Source organism: Pristis pectinata, chromosome 6 (genome assembly GCF_009764475.1).
Source record: "Pristis pectinata isolate sPriPec2 chromosome 6, sPriPec2.1.pri, whole genome shotgun sequence".
Lineage (NCBI taxonomy): Eukaryota > Metazoa > Chordata > Chondrichthyes > Rhinopristiformes > Pristidae > Pristis > Pristis pectinata.
This window is the reverse complement of record NC_067410.1, coordinates 24,059,689-24,081,629: the sequence shown is the minus strand read 5'-3', so window position 1 is coordinate 24,081,629 and position 21,941 is coordinate 24,059,689. Positions and strand designations below refer to the sequence as shown.

General features: G+C 37.8%; 1 protein-coding gene across 1 annotated transcript in view; it reads right to left on the bottom strand.

Moving 5' to 3' along the window:
* cacna2d3a (calcium channel, voltage-dependent, alpha 2/delta subunit 3a) overlaps nucleotides 1-21,941 on the bottom strand; it is a 556,823-nt gene that overhangs the window by 50,820 nt on the left and 484,062 nt on the right. Inside the window, 2 exon segments of the mRNA XM_052017619.1 lie at nucleotides 7,178-7,289; nucleotides 16,901-16,956. Of these exon segments, the coding sequence (XP_051873579.1) occupies nucleotides 7,178-7,289; nucleotides 16,901-16,956 (168 nt within the window).

The window sequence follows — 21,941 nt, the reverse complement described above, 5'->3', positions numbered from 1 at the left end:
CATGAGGATGAGATACAGGGCTCAAATTAATTATAATCCCACTTACATCCAGTAAACAAAAAGCACTGAATTTTTTTTTAGTCTAAGTGATAACTAGAATGCGTTACATAAGATATGAACTTGTACTCTGTATTCATTAGAAACCTAAAAACCTAAACCTAAAAATGAACTGAATTTTCGCTATAAATAAGTCCCATGACTTACTATAGACCCTGCCAGCCAGTGTCAAGTCAGGGAGTGAACAAATGCAATAAATTGCTCAAATGAATGGAAACTATAACAAAGGCTGGTTGACCCAAATAGTGTGATTCCATGTTGCAACTTCTGCATAAATCTATGTATCTGTGACTCTACAGGTTCAACTTTAAACAGTATGTATAAAAATAATTACGTAAATCAGAGTGTGAATTCTATTTCATGATTTCAGGATACAGGTGATTCCAATTGTGACATAATGTAAATGCACAGATTTCTACCTTTATATTGAAATATTATGTTATGTCTTCATAATCATAGATATTAATTATTATTGGCAGCAATATTTATTGACTTAATTATGGAAGGCCATTCTGCAGCTGTTTCTCAATTGGCTCCAAAATGAACAAGTGATCGTTATAATGAATGGCATAGCTTTTGAAAACTATTGGCTCACACCTGCAATAAATAGTCTACCATGAAATATCATGTGGAAATGAAAAGGTTACACAGTTATCATGAACTTAGAAAGAGTAAATTTTCTGTTTATCCAACTAATAATCAAATACAATGACCTTTATTGCAACAAAAAATCTAATCTATGGATCAAACCTTGACAACTTCATATTGCTATCATAATTATTTCAGCTGCTCGGCTAATGCTTTACTCCATGTTGGGTCAGCCAGTATAGAAACTGCTACATCAAAATAATCCCATCACCCACTGGGAATGTTCAGTTATTGAAAATCCCTCAAGGTCATCTGCAGAGAGGACATTCTAATTCAAATAACTCACCATGCAAATTCATAAATATATTGTGGTATCAATCTATCCTCATAACTGTCTCTTCTTGATGATCTATGATGCATAGAATCTTGGATAATGTCTAACTGGAGGAGCTGTAACCTCTCCCACCTGTCAGTGTGGGTTTGGGAAAGGGAGGATTCAGCTTTGACCAATATGCTTGGAAGTCTGTGCATGGCATTTGAATCGTTTTTCATAAACTTAGTCAAACACTCACATAAATCACTGTTGTAGGAGCTTATTTTAAGTTCAACGAATTCGCATACTTTTTCTCCGTCTACTGAGTAAAAGGAGCAAAGGATTTAGAATCTGTCAAAGGCTTTAAAGTTAATTCACAGGATTAATGGCATTACTTTAGATGTACTTTATACATCCAAATGCCAAATCAGGAAAATTCAAGTAAGAATGTAAGATAAGGTTTCAATCAAGGCACAGCTAAACTTTTCATCATGCAGAATTAAAGTAAGCATTTATTTGTGTCTTCTGTGTGATTCCATTCCTGAAAATGTCAGAAATTTTCTTTGGGATGATCTATAACTAGCCTAACATATAAAATGGATTTGTGTGTGCACACAACCAGATGATTGTAAAACTTGCTTTGCGCAGGATTATTGATTGTACGATGCTTTAGAGGCCTTAAGATATACAAGATACTTACTATTATAGAAAATAAATCCATGCTGATACCTATGTTAAAATACATCATGTGGGAATTGTAACTAACTGCCAGAATCAATCTGGCAAAAGGTTAATGATCTGAAATCATAACTACAGCAATGGGCAAGATGGAAATTCAATCCATTTTATGAGCTACGTTGCACTTAATATAATACTTATATGGTATGATACTTTATTGAACCCACTGTTGCCACTGAATGCTTTGCTTATTATGTTACATGGAACATGAGATATCTGGCCCAGACTTTACCATTCATATTTTTCTTAAGCAAAGATTTCAGAAGGGCATGCTTCTAATAAGCTTGCCTCACAAGTATAAGGACAATGTACAAACTTAAAATACTTAGTTTTGGCAATTGAGCTGCACCAATGTGGTAGGATCTGGATCCAAACTTAAGACTCTCCAAGCATCTTGGCTGCCAGTAGGGAAATGCCAAGCAGAAACAAAACACACACTGGAAAGGAAATCAAAGCATGCACACCACAGGCTCAAGTGTGAGTTTAGCAATGTGAGTGCAGCTTTCCAATCTACTGTTAGTTAGGTACATAAAGACCAAGGAGTGGAAGTGACAAAACTGGAGGGGCAAACAAACTGAAGGACAGTGTAAGGGCTTCATACTTGCATTAAATCAGTTCTAGGAGGGACCTCTAGTGAACATAGGTCCAAACAGAAATGATGCCCATATCATCTTGACCTTTGTTGAAAAATGATGTCATTCAACTTGAGTGATCAGCAAAAGGGTATGCGGAAATGTTGCCTACCTTTAAAGATGAAACTAAAAGAATGTATTAGTCTTACTAATTATGTGTATTTTAAAATGGATGGTATGTTGTGGTCAGATATTTCACACAAAATATATTATTCTTGAAAATCAATTAATACTATAGATAGAAAAAATATATTTAGTTTCCTTCAAATACTCATTATGTAACTGACTGGAAAATGTTCCTATTATTTTTGATTAGAAATAGAATGTCTTGTGCTCATATGGTGCTTATTACAACTTAATTCGATTGTTATTGAAATACTTTTGTTGTGTTCATTGTTCTAATGTAGGAAATGTGGCTGTCAAGTTGTGCTCAATAAGCTCCCACAAACAGTACTGTGATAGGACCAGATCATCTAAATTTTGGTAATAATGATTGAGAGTAAATAGTTGGCAATTCGCTTGCATAATTCCTCTGCTCTTTGATATCAAGCCATGAGGTCTTTTACATTACTTGTTAGAACAGATTCCAGTAAGACAGAATTTCCAATAGCGCAGCACCCTCTCAAGCTATTGTCATCCTGAATATTAGGCTCCAGAATTAGTTTAGCGAAATGAAGAATCATTAACTCAGTGTCAGTTTCATAAAATCAGAAAAAAATTACAACGGAATGTTCCCTTTCACATAATACTGTGATTACCATTTCTAAGTTTTGGGTCTCTGTCACAGCTTCTCTCAAAGTTCAGGAGTTACCTTCCCTTTTCCACAAATGGAAACAAGTGTCTGAGGCAGTATTTTGGATTCTCGTGGTATTTCATAGAGCTGGACAACTTACATTTCTACTCCTGCGATTATTTGGCATCTACAAATGGATCTGGCCATTGAAGTCACCAGTGTCTTTTGTAGTTTAAAGGTATTTTGATGTCATTTTGAACTGTGTATATATTCGCACAATTGATACACATTTATGCTTGTAATCATTTCTTACTAGCACAGTACGCTTAACAATTTCACAGCCAAAGTGCCATAAGAGCAAAGCAATAGCATTAAAGCTCCTCCTACAGGTAGCAAATATTTACCAGCATTGCGGAACAGATTTTAACTTCCACTGTTACGTGGAAAACCTGTGTTGGGGATAAAGCCTTCAATATACAGTAGCAAAAATTTCCTTTCCATTTGAAAGGAAAATCCAGCACAGCATCAGGTCAAACATGGCCAAGGAAACCTCCTCCTGATTACTACCTACCATCCTCTCTCACTGATGAATCAGTGGTCCTCCATGCTAAACAACACTTGGAAGAAGCACAGAAAGTAGCAAGGGCATAGAATGGACTCCAAGTAGGCATCTTCAATGTCCATTACCAAAAATGGCCTTATAGCACCATCACAGACTGAGCTGGCTGAGTCCCGAAGGACACTTTTGCTAGAGTGTATCTGAGGCCTACTTAACCTTGTCCTCACCCATCAACCAGTAGCGGATCCATTTGTCCAATGGTAGCATTGGTAGAAGTGACCACCACACAGTATTTGTGGAGACATCTTCATATGAAGGACAACCTCCATCATGTTGTGAGGTACAATGAACATGCTAAATGGGATAGACTCAGAACAGATCTGGCAACTCAAAACTGGGCATCTGAGAGCAGCTATGGACCATCTGTAGCAGCAGAGTGTACATGGCTACAGTCTGTAACCTGAAGGCCTGAGATAATACTTCTACCAAGAGAGGGGATCAACCCTGGTTCAATGAGGACATGCTGGAAGTAGCAAAAGGCATACCTGAAAATGATGAGATTTTAGTCCAGTAATATAAGATACAAGTAAATACGGCGTGCAAGAGAGAGAGCTAAGCAATCTCAAAAGTAATGGAACACATCAAAGCTCTGTTGTCCTATCACAGCAAGTTATGAGTGGCTAACAGAAGGAGGTGCCTAGAACAACTACATTCACGTTGATGCAAGGACCACATGTGAGCGCTAAGGAAAAGATTGAAGCATTTGCAACACCATTCGACAAGAAGTGCTAAGTAGATGATTCATTTCTGCTTCCTTCTGTGATCCCCTGCATTGCAGAAGCTAGTCTTCAGCCAACTCAATTCAGTCCATGTGATATCAAGAAATGGCTGAGAACACTGGATATCATAAAGGCTACAGGATCAGACAACATCTCAGCTGTGGTACTGAAGACCTGTGCTCCAGAACTAGCTGTATCTCTAGCCAAACCATTCCAGTGCAATTACATTTACCAAACCATGTGGAAAATTGCCCTGGTACATACTGTTCAGGAAACAACAGAACAAATCCAATGATGCTAATTACCACCCAATCAGGCTGTTCTCAATCACATTGAAGTGATGGAAAGTTGAGAGTGCTATTAAGTAGCACTCACTTATCAATAACCCACTCACCAATGGGTTTCACCCTGATGACTCTGCTCCTGACCTCACCATCGTTTGGTCCAAGTGAACCGAAGAGCTGAATTCCAGAGGGGAGGTGAGGGTGACTGCCCTTGGTGTCAAGGAAATATTTGACCAAATGTGGTGCCTGGTAAAATTGGTCAATAGTCATCAAAAGGAAAACACCCAAATGATTAAAATCAGACCTCACACAAAGGAAAATGATTTTGGCTGTTGAAGGTCATTCATCTTGGACCGAAGACTTCACTGCAGGAGTTCTTCATGGCAGTGCCCAAGAACCAACCAGCTGCATCCTCAAGTTCACAAATGAGTGCACAATATTCAATTCCATTGTCAACTCCTCAGCCTAATAATCCCACATTTTTAAACCCTAACCCTAATGCAACCAGTCTGAGGCAACTTTCAGGCATGGTCTGGTAAACAGCAAGTTATGTTCACAGCACAGATACACCAGGCAATGACCATCTCTAGCAAGGGGCTAACCAAATACTCTTGACATTCAATAGCATAACCATTGCTGACTGCCACACCAAGACTATCCTGGGAGTCACCACTGACCAGAAACTCAACTAGCTCAACTATATAAATACCACCACTACCAAAGTAGGTGAGAGGCTACGTATCCTGTGTTTGAGTGACTTAGTTCTTGACACCCTATGGTCTCTCTACTATCTACAAGGCACACTACAAGGCACAAGTCAGGAGTACACTGAAGTACTCTCCACTTCTCTGTATGAGTGCAGCACTAACAACTCTCAAGAATCTTGACATCATCCAGGACAAAGCAGCTCACTTGATTTTATCACTATCAACCACCCTAAACATTCATTCTATCCACCACTCAGGGACAATGACCATCTACAAAATACACCACAGTTTCTCTCCTCGGCCACTCTGACAACACCTCCCAAACCTGCAACTGCAAGAGGGACAAAGGCAGCAGGTGCATGGGAGGGAGCAACACCATGTGCAGGCTCCCCTCCAAGTCACATGCAATCCTGACTTGGAAAAATGTCACAGGTCCTCACTGGGGCTAAATCCTGGCACTCCCTGCCCAACAGCACTGTAGAAGTGTCTATACCAGAAGAAGTACAGTTGTTCATGAAGGCAGCTCACTATCACCTTCTCAAGGACAATTGAGCAATGCCAGGAATCCCCAGATCGTGAAAATTAATAAAAAGTAAAAAGGTTGATCTACCCATAGAGCTGTGGTTACCACTTGGGAGAGGAAGGTATAATCCATCCCACAATGTTTATTTTATTATCATGGCAGAACGTACTTAAAATTAAAACTCAGGAAGCCAACTGATGAAGGATGGAATACTACAGCCAAGTCATTACTGCTTGTAAGCCCTTATTCACAGTGACACACATCCCATACTGTAATTCCCCCAGTTAATTACCTGCCCTTCCTAAGCCTCTGCACTTATAAATGGACATAAGAGAGCTCAACAAAACTGACATAAGTAAGAAAAACTAGTGTTGGAAAAATTAATGAGACTGAAAGCTGATAAGTCCCCAGAGTCTGAGAACCTTAAATCATATTGCAGCAATTGAATCACAGAACTATTGCTTACCTGTGGGCGCAAACAGCGTAAAGAATGTTTCATCAATATGCACAAGATATACTAAGTTTACTAAGCTGATATAAAGGCACCGTATACTGCAAAACAATATTTAGAACGCTGCATGTTAAATCAAAACAATTAAATGCAACCAGTCTGAGGCAACATTCAGGTCTGGTCTGATTAGTAGCAAGTAACATTCACAGCACAGATGTACCAAGCAATGACCATCTCTAACAACTCGTTTGGTGACAACACAGAAACCTTTCCTCCACTTTATAAACAGAAGCATTTACTGACAAAGTGTTCATTGGTTACACAATATATCAAAATACATCATTGCAAAAAAAAATCTGAAATAATCCCACAAGTTTAAGTGACTGATCTTGTGAGTGCCAACCACAAATTGTTAAGCTTAAATCCTTGGCTGCACTTCCCAGTAACTCGTTTGCTTTGATTAGGTGATAGGGAGGCATTCTACCACAGAAAGATGAAGAAAATGCAGAGCAGAATTCAGCTCTAGTTGCATTCCCTATTGGCAGATCATGTGTAGACTTTCGATAGAACATAAAGTCACCTATGGTTCACTATGCCCTTTCCAGAATTTTTTTTATGGGAATCTGCAGCAACCATAATTATATAATGAACATTTGAACAAATGTTTGAGCTTTATGATGGCAAGTTTAAATATTCAACCAGTATGTTTGTTTTAGTTTACAAGAATATCATTATGCAAGCTTGTCGCTGAATTGTTTGAACAGATCCGCCCTGTTTGAACTGAAGCTGGAAGAAAAATGGAAATTGCCCTACTTGTGGCAGCCATCACAGCTGATTGTCCCCGTAGTTTCCTTTATCGTCCGTTCAGACACAAAAGCTGCATATTCAGTGTCACATGGCTGGAGAACTTGCTTAGGTCTCTGTGCTGAAAGAAAAAAGCAGAAGCAACAATGTAAGTCATGATTCATACTATGAAATGCATTAGTCCATTGGTTAAACTCCATTATACAGAGATAAATCTTTAATTACCATCAATAAATGAAAATGATCAAAAACTCTGTGATAACAGTAGATTTTGGCTTATGTACTACAGTAAGTTTTACATTAAAAATTGGATTTGATGATAGAGTTAAATGTGAAAAATGTCAGTTTTCAGACAATGCATTTCTCTCGCCACCTTGTGGTAATTTCGGGCAATTGCTGGGAGTCTCTTTAACTAATTATGTTCACGTGTTCCATACTGAAGATCCATGGCATATCAGATTTCCACCACTCTCAAATTCAAGCCAGGTGGTTCTTTTTGGTACCAGATTTAGTTTAAAAATAAACTTGATAGTTCTAATCTTTATGTCATTAGTTTCTTAGAAAAATTACTTATGTCAAATATTTTCCCAGAAATTACAATTGTTGAAAAGTTAAATGGGGAAACAGTACAGAAGTTTCATTTTTCATTCAGAGATCCTAGGAATACTCTGACATTTCAAGCTTCATTGAGTTTCCCCTTATAAAAATCTTCTGTTTTAATAAGTTGCTTGAATAGGATAAATAATTGTAAATGGTCAATTTACATCTCTGCTGCAAAGACTACAACCGACTTCAAAGGGTAAATGGAACCTGTTAAGAATCTGGAAACCTTTGTGCTTTCAGTTATATACCATATCACAAAGAAACAAACTGAATTATTTACATCTTTTATGTTCTGCTTGTAGGATAATTTTGTGAAATCACTGCTTTGGACCAGAGAGCTCAGTACAAATTAACTTGTCTATTAAATGTCCTGTGGCCCAACAATAACAGCAATTACTGGAGCAATTTTATCATTTTTTTTGCACAAAGGCATGATTTTGGCAGTGATTCTACAAGGACTGTGCTTATGGCATAACATGGTACATCAACCACCTGCTTTGGCGTCATGCCAGCAACATATAGGGATTATGTTTTAAGTGCTGGTTGAATGCTCCCCAGTACTAAACAACACATCTTTTGTGTCTTTGGGCCCAGAATAAATAGTGCAGTAAGGGAAAAGAGAATTTATTCATCTTCCTTCATTTGTTAAATTTCATAAAGTCTGTATATGTGTCTGTTGAGGAGAAATTAGATGTAGCTATTTAAATAGTTTTGTAATATATTACAATGATTGCACTATTATTCTATCATTCTTAATGTCTACACTCATTGTATCATAACTCTGAAAATTACAGATTTACCTTACAAAATCACAAAGTGCAGATGATAGTGATGAGACGAGACTACTCCCCCATAATTGTCCCAATTTTTCCCATTGACTACTGGCTTCCATCCCATTGGCAATGTCTTGTCTTAACTGACAGCTTCTATTCTATCTGGTGGTGCACAGTCTTGATTACAATCTCCTTCCTTCCAATTGCTTGACAATGTTTCATCAGTGTTAATACTGTCAAAACTCATGAGCCGTTCCCACGGAACAAGTGATGATTTCTGCAATACAGCTTAACAGTGATCCAATAAAATACATTGTAAAGCTGCTAAGCTTCAGTATTTATCACACACATTCCAGTTTCATCTCTTAATCTATCCAACTTTGGCTGCACTATAATAACACACAAATAGCCAATGAATCAAGCTGAATGGCATTGGTACTTCTGGCTCAGTTAACAGTGCTGCTACCTCTGATTGTGAGTCGTGTCTCACTCCAAACACTTGAAGATTTTGAGTGGTGCTGCTTTTTTGGTGGTAGTACCTTTTGGATTAGAAGTTAATGAGGCCCCATCAGCTTTCCCTTGTAGTCTTAAAAGATCCAATGCCACACTTTCAAAGAAGACCAGATGAGTAAGTCTCTGGTGTCTGAACAATGTTTGCCTCTCAACCAACACCACTAATCTGGTCATTATCATATTGCTATTTGTGAGAACTTGTCATGCACAAATCCACAAGGACTTTTGGCCCCCAACAACACCTTCCTTCCACCTCATCACCATTGTCTGTCTTATGGCAGTGAAACACTACAGTATTAGGAGCCCCTGTCCCCACTCCAGTCTCCTCCAGCACAAATGGTTTTGTTGGGGAGATGGAAAGGAGATGGCAGTCAAAGGTAATACTTTTGGTCTCCTGAATAAAACTGAGATGTGCTGAAGACTGCTTCCACTCTGGGTGTTATGTTTGTTGGATAGACAAGTTGACAGCATGGAGGTTGCTGTGGAAAACTTAGGAATGCTTACTCCCATTCCTGTTCATTGCGCTTACATGTTGTTTTAAACAATAAAAGGCTTGCAACCAGTGGGAGTCATTCAAAATGGAACAGTGAGAGTTCAGGGCCAACGTGTTCCTATGAGGGTGAAAGGTCAGGTCAATGTCCAAGGAACTCTAGATGTCAAGGATATTGAGGGCTGGGAAAGAGAAGAAGGTAGCTTCTGGCAGGTGTGGAGAAATGAAAACAAGAAATCCTAAAGGTAAGTGCCCATAGAACCCAGGGCAATTTGGCAAACTGGATCTGAAATTTGCTTGGCGATAGGAGACAGAGGGTGAATGGTCAAGGGTTGCTTGTGCCACTGGAAGCCTGTGACCATGAACATTTGTGGTATTGTTAATAGTGAGAAGGTATTCTTCAACTGCAAAACAATACTGATGAGTTGGTAAGATGAGCAAAGCAATGACAGATGAAATTAATGCTTAAATATCTGAGGTGATTTGTTGTGGAAGGACTAATGCACAATAAATGATGGGACCCTCGGAAGTACTGAAGGACAGAAGGACCTTGGTGTACATGCCAAAGGATCCTGAAGGCAGCAGTAGAGGTAGATAAGGTGATTAAGAAGGCATTCAGGATATTTGGCTTCATTAGCTGGGGCAAAGAATATAAGAGCAAGGAAGTTATGGTACAACTGCATAAAACATGAGCTAGGCTAGAGCTGGGTATTGAGTGCAGTTCTGGTCGCCACACTATAGGAAGTTTGTGATTGCACTGGAGAGGATCAAGAGGAAATTGACCGGGTGTTGCCTATGAGGAGAGGCTGTCTAGGCTAGGTTTGTTTTCCTTGGAGTGAAGAAGGCTGAAGGTAGACCTGATAGAGCACTACAAAGTTATGAGAGGCATAAGAAGGGTAAATAGTGAGAAACTTTTCCCCTGAGCAGAAGTGTATGTAATCAAAGGGCAGAGGTTTAAGGTAAGGGGTGAGAATTATAAGGGGCTTGAAGTAGAATTTTTCACTCAAATGGTGGTTGAACTCTCGTATGCATTGTATTGGGGTTGGTGGAGGAAGGTACTTTCACAATATTTAACAATTATGTGGATGAACACTTGAAACACCAAGGCATAGAAGGTCACAGGCTAAGTGCTAGTAACTGAGATTAATATAGATAGCTGCCTGATGGCCAGCATAGACATTGTGGGCCAAAGGGCCTGCTGCCATCTTGTATGACTCTATGATTCTAAAGTTATCCATTCACAGAAAATTAAGTGTTGAGGATCTTAGCTATCTCTTAAATTATCTCTTGGTGTCATATCTGATTTAAGTAGGATGGTAGATTGAAAATGAATAACTTGTGTTTAATGATAACCTAGTCACCAAATCACCTTAATCCATATCAAATATTAAACCAATGTGCCTTGCTGAAAGAATTTAATGCATAAGGAATTTTACTTTAATAAAGACAAACCAACAGAAATGGTTTAGACATTGGGATCTATAAATCAGCTAATGTTTGGTTTCGAACATGTAATGCCATTCCAGGGAAATGCATGGAAGGCAAAAAAGTATTTTCTGACTACAATATAGCACCTCCTTATACAATAAGTTAACACTAATTTATGAAATAGTTTGTTTTCCATAACCAAAGAGCTACAGAAGATGAAACAGATGTAATTGATAATTCATTGTAATTTTTCAGTAAGCTGCAGGGGGAATTTATAACTATAGCATATTTGCATCCAAGGTTACTGCAGAATTTAAAACTATTGAATGGGTTTCTTTGTGGAATTCCATAAACAAACTGGTAGAGTCTGCAGTGAAAAGATTGCCATTAGATCATTCTGGCTCTTGATAATTGCCTTCAAGCAATGTGAGAATTAAATCATCACATTCCCAGTATAGTTCGGAAGTTAACACACTGCTCAAAAATTGATTATGTACCATTCCAGCAACCTCAGTGTTGTACGATAAGCCCCTCTAAGTTACATTGAAATTGTTGTTTGGGAAACTTCTATTGAAGGTCTTATTAGGAGGGGAGGACATATTTGAGTTGGCTTCATTCCTAATCCCGGAATATTGTGTTTTTCCAGATTCTGATGTGGGTTGAATCTAGACAAAAGCTACACAAATATGGAATAGTTCACTAACTAATTCTTAGTTTCTCAGCACTCAATTACATCATTGAAGTTGTGATCATAGAAACTTTGCAATCCTGGCAGACCTTGAAGTCTGACTCAGTTTCAGCCACCCACAATTTTCAGACGGTGAAAATAATATCAAATTTAAGAAATGGATAGGAGGCCTAAAGAAGTTGGGAAGAATTAATATTTGTAATATTTAGGAGGTGGACTTCAGCAGAGGTTCTCTTGATCAGCCACTGTAACTTTAGTGAAAGAGCCACAGAAAGTCAGGGAAACAATTTGCCAAGGTTTCTGTGATCTTTCTCCCAGACCCAAGGCAGGTGATCAACATGATCCATTCTGGAATTTATGTCCTGAGAGTTTTGATACAGAAATTAATGCTGGGGCTATCTAGGGCTTAGAAGTGAAATAGGGAATGTTCAGTTCAGTTTTGGAACAGAGGCATTTTTGGAGGGAACCCAGGTTAGAGATAGAGCAGCAACATTGTAAAGCCAATTTTTTTGATCCAAATTTCCCTGAATTCAGCTCCCTCTGGGAGAATAGAATGGATAAAACTACCCATATTGCATTCATTGTGCAGATTTAGTTATGTTAAACATATATCACAGGCAAATGCGTAACAAAAAAAATCTGTTGATTCACATGAAGGAAAGAAATGTATTTATGTAACACCTTTTCTGACCACAGGAAAGCTCAAATGCCTTCAATGCTAATCTTTGATATTTAGTCAGTATTGGGAAATGCAACAGCTATTTTTCATTTAGCAAGATCTCACAAAAAAATGAAAGATGAAACAAATCTTAGTGGCACTAGTTAAACGTTCAACAGAGGTACACTGAGCCAAGAGACCTGCTCTTCTTCAAATTGGGTTGTGGGATATATTAAAGCCACTTTGGAGTGCAGATGTAATCTCAATGTAAAGTCCCCTTGGGGAGAGGGTGGTGGATCTGCCGATGCAAAGTACCCAGGTGTAGCTCCAAGATTATCCAATTAGGTGTTTGTATGTAGAGTGAGTCCCCAACTCATCACCTCCAGCTTCAGGGCAACATTGGCAAAACAAGAAGACTCACAACTTAGAAACAGCAGGGAATTTTATCTTGAGTCATCCAGGGTAAATGCAGTGGTGACTGCTCTAAAGTGGAATACTATATGTTTTGTCATCTGTCAGTCATGAACCTTGATAGATAGGAGTTTATTTAATTTACTATGCTCCCTTTCACCAAACTAGACTAGCAATGAGTTGCTAAAACAAATGAACCAACAAGGAGAAATGGATTTTAAGACAAGTTATAATGGAAAACGAAAGTAGGAGCTTTAATTCTTTATACTTCCATTATTGGTGTTCATGTTTATCCATGTAGATTGCTATAGGTTATGGGAAACAAAAAAATCAAACGGTTGATGGGTCAAACTTTTTTCAGCAGTGAGTTATTGTGATCCAGAATGCACTGCTTGAATCTGTGATGGAAGCAAACTCAGTTGAAATGGAAATTAATATATATGAAGACTTTGCAGAGTGATAGAAAAGAGCAGGTGAGTGAATCAATTGTACTGCACCTTCAAAGAGCCAGTGTAGCAGATTCTATGCACGTGCTATTGTAATAGGGCTATAGATGTGGACGTCTTCAGAGTCATAGGGAAATACAGCATAGAAACAGGCTCTTCGGCCCATTGAATCTGAGTCAATGACCTAGCACCCATTTCCACTAATCCTACCATAACCTATTTTATTCTTCCACCATTACCATCAACTCTCCCCCCCACCCCCAGATTCTATCACTTACATATATATTGGGGGAAATTAACCTACCAACTCGCTTGCTGTTGGGATGTGGGAGGAAACTAGAACACCTGGAGGAAACCCACACGGTCACAGGGAAATTGGGCACATTCAAGAGCAAGAGTGAACCTGGGTCTCTGAAGCTGTAAGGCAGCAGCTCTACTGGCTATGTGACTGCTTCTCCCTCGTTCTTTCTTTTCACAAATCAGACTCTTTTTGATATAAAATTTCTTCTTTTGTTCTTTTATTGTCTAGGTCAGAATTTTGATGCACAAACTTCAGCTTTCAAACTTGAAAGTAACACATACTACTGGTCACGATAAAAATTCAGGGAAACAGCAGTTATTAACAATGGCTGTCAGGCTTGCTTCATACCCTGACGTTTCTTCTATGACCAGATTTAATTTACAATCTATTTGGGGTCATAAATTCTTTGATATTGCCAGTAACAGGTACTAACAATTACAAATGACCTGCCAACATTAGAAAGTAAGTGCTTACAGACATTTCTTGACTTTGGTTTATTTACTAGTCTAGTAGTTTGTTTAGTCAAATAGGTTAACACCCATGGTAAAATTGGAGATGGATCTCTTACTAATATTGATAAATAGTAATTCTGAGCTATAGCCTTTCTTGCTTACAAGAGAAACTACTTAAAAGCAGAGAATGAACATCTTTAGTTCTATGGACAATATCCTCATTGTCATTTCTGTAATATTGTTAAAACTAAAGTCACAATCAAGTGCCAGTTTAGATTAACATGACAGCAGGAACCTTTCCAGATTGACATATGATAAAAGCTCTAGTAAACAATAAGATTTGTTTTGAATTTTCTTGAACTTCTTCATAAAGAAGTTCTATTTTCTGAACTGGGAATGAACCTAGTTGGATGGAATTGTGTTTTTTCCAATTTCAAAGTGTTAACTGTTGTCTTATATGCACGTGTTTTAAATTGTTCTGTTTATTCTGTTTCAAGGAAGATTGATGCTGAATTATACTTTTAATACATTGAACACTGAAACAATGATCTCCGATCAGCTTATCCTATGTTGTACAATACAAGTGAATTGGTTCAATTGTTGCCTACAGATGCACTGACACAGTTAATAACTGATGAAATATTATCTTCCGTTCGATAATATAAATGAAATAATTATGTCTGGACCTAACTTCTGGCTGTCATGTGTTCATAACTAAACTGTTAAAAACTTCATGATGTGACTCAACAATGGTTCAGAACTGTAAACATTTTCTTTTAATGCTATCATCCAAGTTGCACTATGATGTGTTGAAGTGGTTTACAAAGGGAATGTATACATTTCAAAGCTATCAGTAAGTCATAAAGCTAAAAGTTTCAGCGTCTCTCTAACCATCAGGGAAACTACAGTGAATTTAGAGATGTAACAGATCATTTAATTTAAATTTACACTTCAAAGGCACTGAATAAGGCAGCAAAGTACCACAAAAATAAACTGAAAATGATTCATATGTCTGCATGGACAATTAAACTATTCACATACTTATCATAAAGCCCACGAAAATTAACTCATAAGTTACTGTTAGGTCAAAGGAAATTCCAGTTCCTCTTGGATTATCTTTACTTTAAGATTGCTGGAACAATGAAATAAACATCACCATTATAGTAATGTATCAACTCAATTCAACTATGAATGTTCTTCCCATAAAATGTAATCCTGTGCTATAAAAATAAAAGCATTCTATGATGAAAATAAAGATTTTAAATATTTATGTGTTGTCATACAGTTTATTCTTTTGCATCTGTATTAAATTAGCTTACTATTCTCCTATGTACTTTAAACCTTCGCGTACGTTTATTACACTTTTGATCACTGTGCAATAGCAGGTCAGTTTTCTTTTGCACTAACTTACAAGTGAAATTCTGTCTTCCTGGTCTATGGTATCCTTTAAGCTCTATTACTGGACTAATAAGACAGCAGTCGTGAGATTGAATTGCATCGTGGCAGTTGTGAAACCTAATTCAATAAAATTCCGGACAGGGTGGGGTAATGGCTAAGTTATTGTCTTAGTGATCCAGAGCCTTTGAGTAATAATCTGCAGAAAATGACTTCAAAGGTCACATTGGAGCATTTTAATTCAATTGAAAAAGAAAACTGGTAGTAAAAAAGGTAGCGGCAGTAGAAGTAAATGAGTTGCCTTTTAAAGAAAGAAACCTGCAATAATTAACCAGTTTAGCCAATATATTAGACCTAAGCCTGCACTCATGTAGTTGACACTTAATTGCTTCTGTGGTTGCCTAAACAGTTAGTTACATCAGACTGGTACAAAGAATAACAAGAATTAGGGTGGTTCATGGGGGTGGTTCGTAGGGTGGTTCAAACACTAGAAATTGCTAATAAATACCTAGCTTGCCAGCCATCCTTAAATCTTGAGAATGAATAAATAAAATGCTTGTTAGTGTTAGTAAAATAATCATGAAAGCTTTCTGACTTTTATAGAACCACTAAAGTCCATAATTGAAGGAAGTCTTGTGCTCCTTTATTGAAATACCTAGGGGTCATAACACAGAAACTGGCCATTTGTCCCACTCAGTCTTGGTTGGTGTTTACCATCCATGTAGGCAAATAGTTCTAATCATATTTACATAACTTGTTTCATTATCTCTTCATTCACCTAACCAAACTAATTTTATGTGTTAATGCATTTTCTAACTCAGTCTCAGATTGTGGAAGCAAATACTACATTCTTAAAATGCTGCCCTTTGCTTTCTCTTGCTCCGTTCTAAATTTCCTGCGTTTAGTCTATTATCCATGCACTTCATCCTCAAACCATTGGAAGTCATCTAGTTCTATCAACTGTGTCTCATCTTTCCATATATTAAACAGTCCTTTGTTTGGTGTTGTAAAGAAAAATGAAAAAAAAGACATTGTTTTAAACCTTCACATTATGACCCACATATGACTTTGGTTTCACAGGATGTCATTGACTAATTTGGCTCTCTAAATAGTCCACCAAGCCAACCAGTCATTAAAAAAAAAGTCACCACAAAGATGAGGAAGCCATTAAACTGATAGAATTTACAAGAACTCAGACATTATATGACCATTAGACTAAAACAATCCTAGTCCAGTCATCATTACAAATAACAGAATAATATCTATGAGGTGCCTTGGCTGAGAAGCTGTCCAGCAGGTCATTTAAGCAAAAAAAACATGCTCACAGGATCATCGTATTAGCCAACATTTCATACCAGCTAATTCTCCTCTGACATTTAGTGCAAAGCTATCATCAAATATGTGCTGAAAGTTCATCTACACCAGGAACTGATCTGAGATTTCCATCTCTGAGCTGGGCTCAAACCCATATCACAGATTTGAAATGATGGACTGACACTGCTTCATGGAAATGCTGTTTGAAGTTGACACAATAACTCTGCTTGGTGATCTAGACAAACAGTTTTCAAACTTACCCTTTACCGTGAAGTCAGAATTCCACCAACTACAAAGATTGAATTCCACCAGGAATCTAGCAAAAATTACAAAGGAACTTTGTTAGGACATCTATAAAAATTACCTCACTAAGACATTTGTTTAAGTCTGCTCTGGCCAAAATTATCAAGACTAATTTGACAGTTTGCTTAGTAACATACTGCAGTGTAAAAACAGGATATGTCGAGATGTTTATTTTACTGCTTTCTTCAAAAGATATTTCTGCTCAAATATTATATAAACAAGGTAATATTAATTCTGTATTTTTCCCAAATTAACAACATAAAATGTTGTTATTATTATTATTATTAGTATTATTATTAATAAGAAGGACATATTTACTTCTGAACCTTTTAAGCAGGTACAAGGAAGATATCGTTAAGCTGACAGAGAGAAAATGCATTATTAAAAGCTTCCTACAAAGGTCCTCACTGGTTAAACTCAGGTGCCTTTGCAGAAGAGAGGTTGAATTGATTATTAAACAGTGCTCCTTATAAATGGATGGTTGTCTTATACTTTAATTCCTAAGAACATTATTTGTTGTATGCTGGAATATAACAAGGTGAATGAATATAATGCAGGTGTCTTATTTATGATAAAAGAAAACGTGCATTTTTGTTGACACATAGCAACTAATGTTATTAATTTTCAATTATTGTCCTAAAGTATTGACTGCAAGCAGTAAATGAAGCGTTAATGCAGCAATGCAGGCACAGTAGTATAGTGGTTAGCATAACGCTATTATAGCGCCAGCGACCCGGGTTCAATTCCGGCTGCTGTAAGGAGTTTGTACGTTCTCCCCATGACTGCATATGTTTCCTCCAGGTGCTCCGGTTTCCTCCCATATTCCAAAGACTTATGAGTGAGGACGATGTGGGCATGCTATTTTGGTGCCAGAAGTGTGGCAACACTTGTGGGCTGCCCTCAGAATATTCTACACAAAGATGTATTTCACTGTGTGTTTTGTACATGTGATTAATCTATCTATCTATCTATCTATCTATCTATCTATCTATCTATCTATCTATCTATCTATCTATCTATCTATCTATCTATCTATCTATCTATCTATCTATCTATCTATCTATCTATCTATCTATCTATCTATCTATCTATCTATCTATCTATCTATCTATCTATCTATCTTATATATATACACACGTACATACATATATATATATATCCAGGTAAAACAAAATTGAGTGCTAATCTGCAACACATAAGCTTATAGAATATTTCTTGAAATATGAATTTTGATCCCCTTAAAGCTACAATTTCTGGTACGCTTCTGATAATGGTTTTAAAGTCTAGGTTCAGTTTAGACAGTCAATTGAACAAACGAGGCAAACAAAATACATCAAGCAGGCTACATCAGATATTACAGCCAAGGACAAGGGTTAGAAATAACAGTAGAAGGGACAGACTGGAAGTAAACATGACAATAGTTAGACTTAGACTGGCAGTTTATCAGTAGAGCTGATTTTCTCTTTTACACCTGGCTCTTGGCAGCTTACCAAAGCAGAACATGAAGCAGGCCCATCTAAAGAGAGGTTAGATGGAGGGATTGCACACACAATTAAGTGGGGGATGTTGGACAGATTATTAGGATGGGAGGGGAAGAAATCAGACTCATTAGCGGCTTGTTTGGGACCAAACCCAAGCAAAATACTTAGAGAAGACTTGTCTACCAGATGTTTGTGCTCTTGGGACTCCTCAGCTACAGAATGGATAAGTATGGTCCCCTTTAATGAATGCTGAAGCAGATCAGCATCAGTATGAGTGCAACTGAATTTTGCACAGGTGCTATCAAGATATATGTGTGTGGTATGGACAGAGGACCCAGAAATGCTTGTAAGTTCATGACCCATAGTGTGCTCTGGATTAAATTCCGTCATGTAGGATACAAAAACTATGCACTATCCAGAAGAATTATTAGCATTCTGTGTGCACACTGCTTTCCTCCTCAAACATTCCTGAATAATTTTATAAAGAAATCAAAGTGGCCAAAGGCAGCCTGGTCACTTAAAATAATATAAGGTCTTGCATTGAACTGGGCTTGTATTTCAAATATTCCAAATTGTGTGCTGTTGTCTACCAGGCAGAGGCTCACATCTTCCAGTTTCTGTGTTCTGTGCAGTTAGATCAAAGTTCTGATTTACAATACAGTTCTGGCAATGGAAACCATTTTGCCTCAAATGAGAATAAGATAATGGCGCCCTTGTGATCCGTTTTCCAGAGAGGAACAAAATCACTGAAGTTTGCATGGTTCAGAATGAGTATGTCAGAGGAAGACAAAATTCTATTTTCAAATTCAGTGCTCCAATAACATAGACAGCAATGAAGTCCTCCATCCAATCATAGAAATTTGCGAAGATTTTGAGAGTTCCGATTTATGTTTATATATTTTTTCACTGCACAAATAATGAATTTTTGACTTCTTTCTGCTTTCAGCCCAACCCAGTTGCACAAACGATCCAAGGTGGGAAACATTATTTAAAGCACTTGACTGCAAAAGCATTTTGCCAGCTGAGTATTATAGAAAAAATAACCACCTGGGATCACTTTAGTTGGGAAACCTGCCCACGGTGAAGTCACTTTGTTAAGAGAAAATGATAAAATGTCATTCTCAATGTCCTTTAAAAAAAGTGCTGTGTTATGATCCATTTTTTCAAATGCAGCTGCATCCAGTTTACAACATGAGACAAAGAACTATGTCGATGAGTAACTTATATGAAGCTGATTATTTTGACAATAGACCAAGAACTCTTTTAAGATACTATTCATTTGAAATGGGCTCAATCAGATTGCTCCTAATGTTCTGTGACAATATTGGTTAATTTTCCATTGGAACAGGCTGTTGGTATCCCCTACTGTCTATTCACATAGTACACACATTCCTTCTTTATTTCAAAGCAAAACCCTTGCGCAATAGCAAGATTATAAACCATAATCATTTCACAATTCTGGCTGGTCCATACTATCAATTAAAATATAATGACACTGCAATAGGGACAAGTACTATTTCTTTGTTCTGAATTGTATTGTGGGACATAGCTTAATTCCCTAAACAACCAGCCTTCCAATGAGTCATTCCATTAAAATGCCCCAGACATAATCTTTTAAGGACAAATGCATGGGAATCATTATGGGTAATATAGGAGTTCCATGCACTTTGCAGACCAGTCTAATGTCGACTAACTGTCGTACTGTTTGAATCATGGAGTGATACAGCACGGGAGGCATCCATTCGCCCCACATTTACGCAAATCATGGTATGGATTGTGACTGAATATATTTCCACATAGCTGTAAATAAACAATATCCAAAATTCTTGGGAACTGTGCAATGCCACAAAGTTAAAACAAAGTAATAGCTGAAATATTTAGCAGGTTAGGCAACACCCTGTGGAAAGAGCTGTTCAGAACGGCTATCCTTTTCACCACTTTTGATCCTACCTGATCTGGTGGACATATAAGATTTTCAGCATCAGCAGTGCTTGGCTTCAGTTACAGCACAGGATTATTGGGTCTGATATTGACAGGAAGGTGGGGATGGAGGGAGGTACACAGTAGTGGTGAGGAGACCAAGTTAGAACTGTTGGATGTGGTCTCAGCAACAGGAAAACACTGCTGGTTGGTGGAGCATTTGGGCAGGATGAGATTCAAGACACTGGTTGTGAGGGCCACTGTGGAGGCGAGTTGCTCATAGCAGAAGATTTTGCTTGAGGTGCGGAGGAAAGACTCCTGCTCCTTATGGCTCAAAAAACACTTACCTGTTTTATCAAGTTACCTCTGCCTCCCTTTAGCTGCTAGGTTTAAATCTCAAATTAAATGGGCATCAGGATGAGGGAAAGGGAGGTTCATTAAAATAATCACAGACTTCCTCTCCAGTGTGACCTGATTGGGCACTTGGGAACTTACAATGTTTAAAAGAGAAGCAGAAGTTTTATTGGCAGTTTCTGGGTCAATATGTTTGCTAATCTAGTTACTTTCCCAACCCTCACTTTTCTGTTGTGGCCATGGGCAGGGGGTGGTGGGCAAATGAATTTAAAATTCCTTTGCCTGTTATCCCTCAACATATCCATGGGCATGGATACACCTGCAGTCCCTCTTGAATAATGCATCTGCCATACATCTTAGATTATGCCAAAAGGTGTGAGACTTGAGCTTTGTGGAGAGGCTGGTGAAACTGCAGTTGTTCTCACTACAGAGGAAAGGTGTAAGTGAAGATATAATAGTGATGTTTAAATTCTAAACAGAAAAGTAAGTAACAGCCATTTCCACTAGCAAAAGCTCTGGTAACTAAAGGAGATAGAATTAAAGTAAGATAAGGTAAGTTAAGGGCAGGCATGGTAGTGTAGTGCTTAGTGTAATGCTTTTACAGCGCCAGTGACCCAGGTTCAATTCCGGCCACTGTCTGTAAGGAACTTGTACTTCTCCCCGTGTCTGCGTGGGTTTCCCCGGGTTCTCCGGTTTCGTCCCACATTCCAAAAGACCTACAGGTTAGGAGTTGTAGGCATGCTATGTTGGAAGTGTGGCGACACTTGCGGGCTGCCCCCAGAACACTCTACACAAAAAATGATGCATTTCACTGTGTGTTTTGATGTACATGTGACTAATAAAGATATCTTATAAATAATTAATAGAATTAAGAAGAATAATTTTCTATATGCAATAAATTGTTATGATCTAGAATTTGCTGATAGAAAGACCAGAAATTGCAATAATCTGCTTCTCAGTTATTCATTGTATGAATTCTGGCCCTACACATGCACCAACGATACAATCTGAACTTGAATGTTCCATGTGTGAATTTACCACTGAACCCTCTCTCATCTTAAAGGATGAGAAGAGTCATGGTTCAATTATAACTTGCAAAAATAAATTAGAGAAATATTGAATAGTAAAGATCTGCAGGGATGTGGGAAACTAAGTTGGATAGAAGGACTTCTGGGACTGCTTTTATAAAGAATTGGCATGTGCATGATGGACTGAATAGTTGTCATTTGTGTTGTCACCTTCT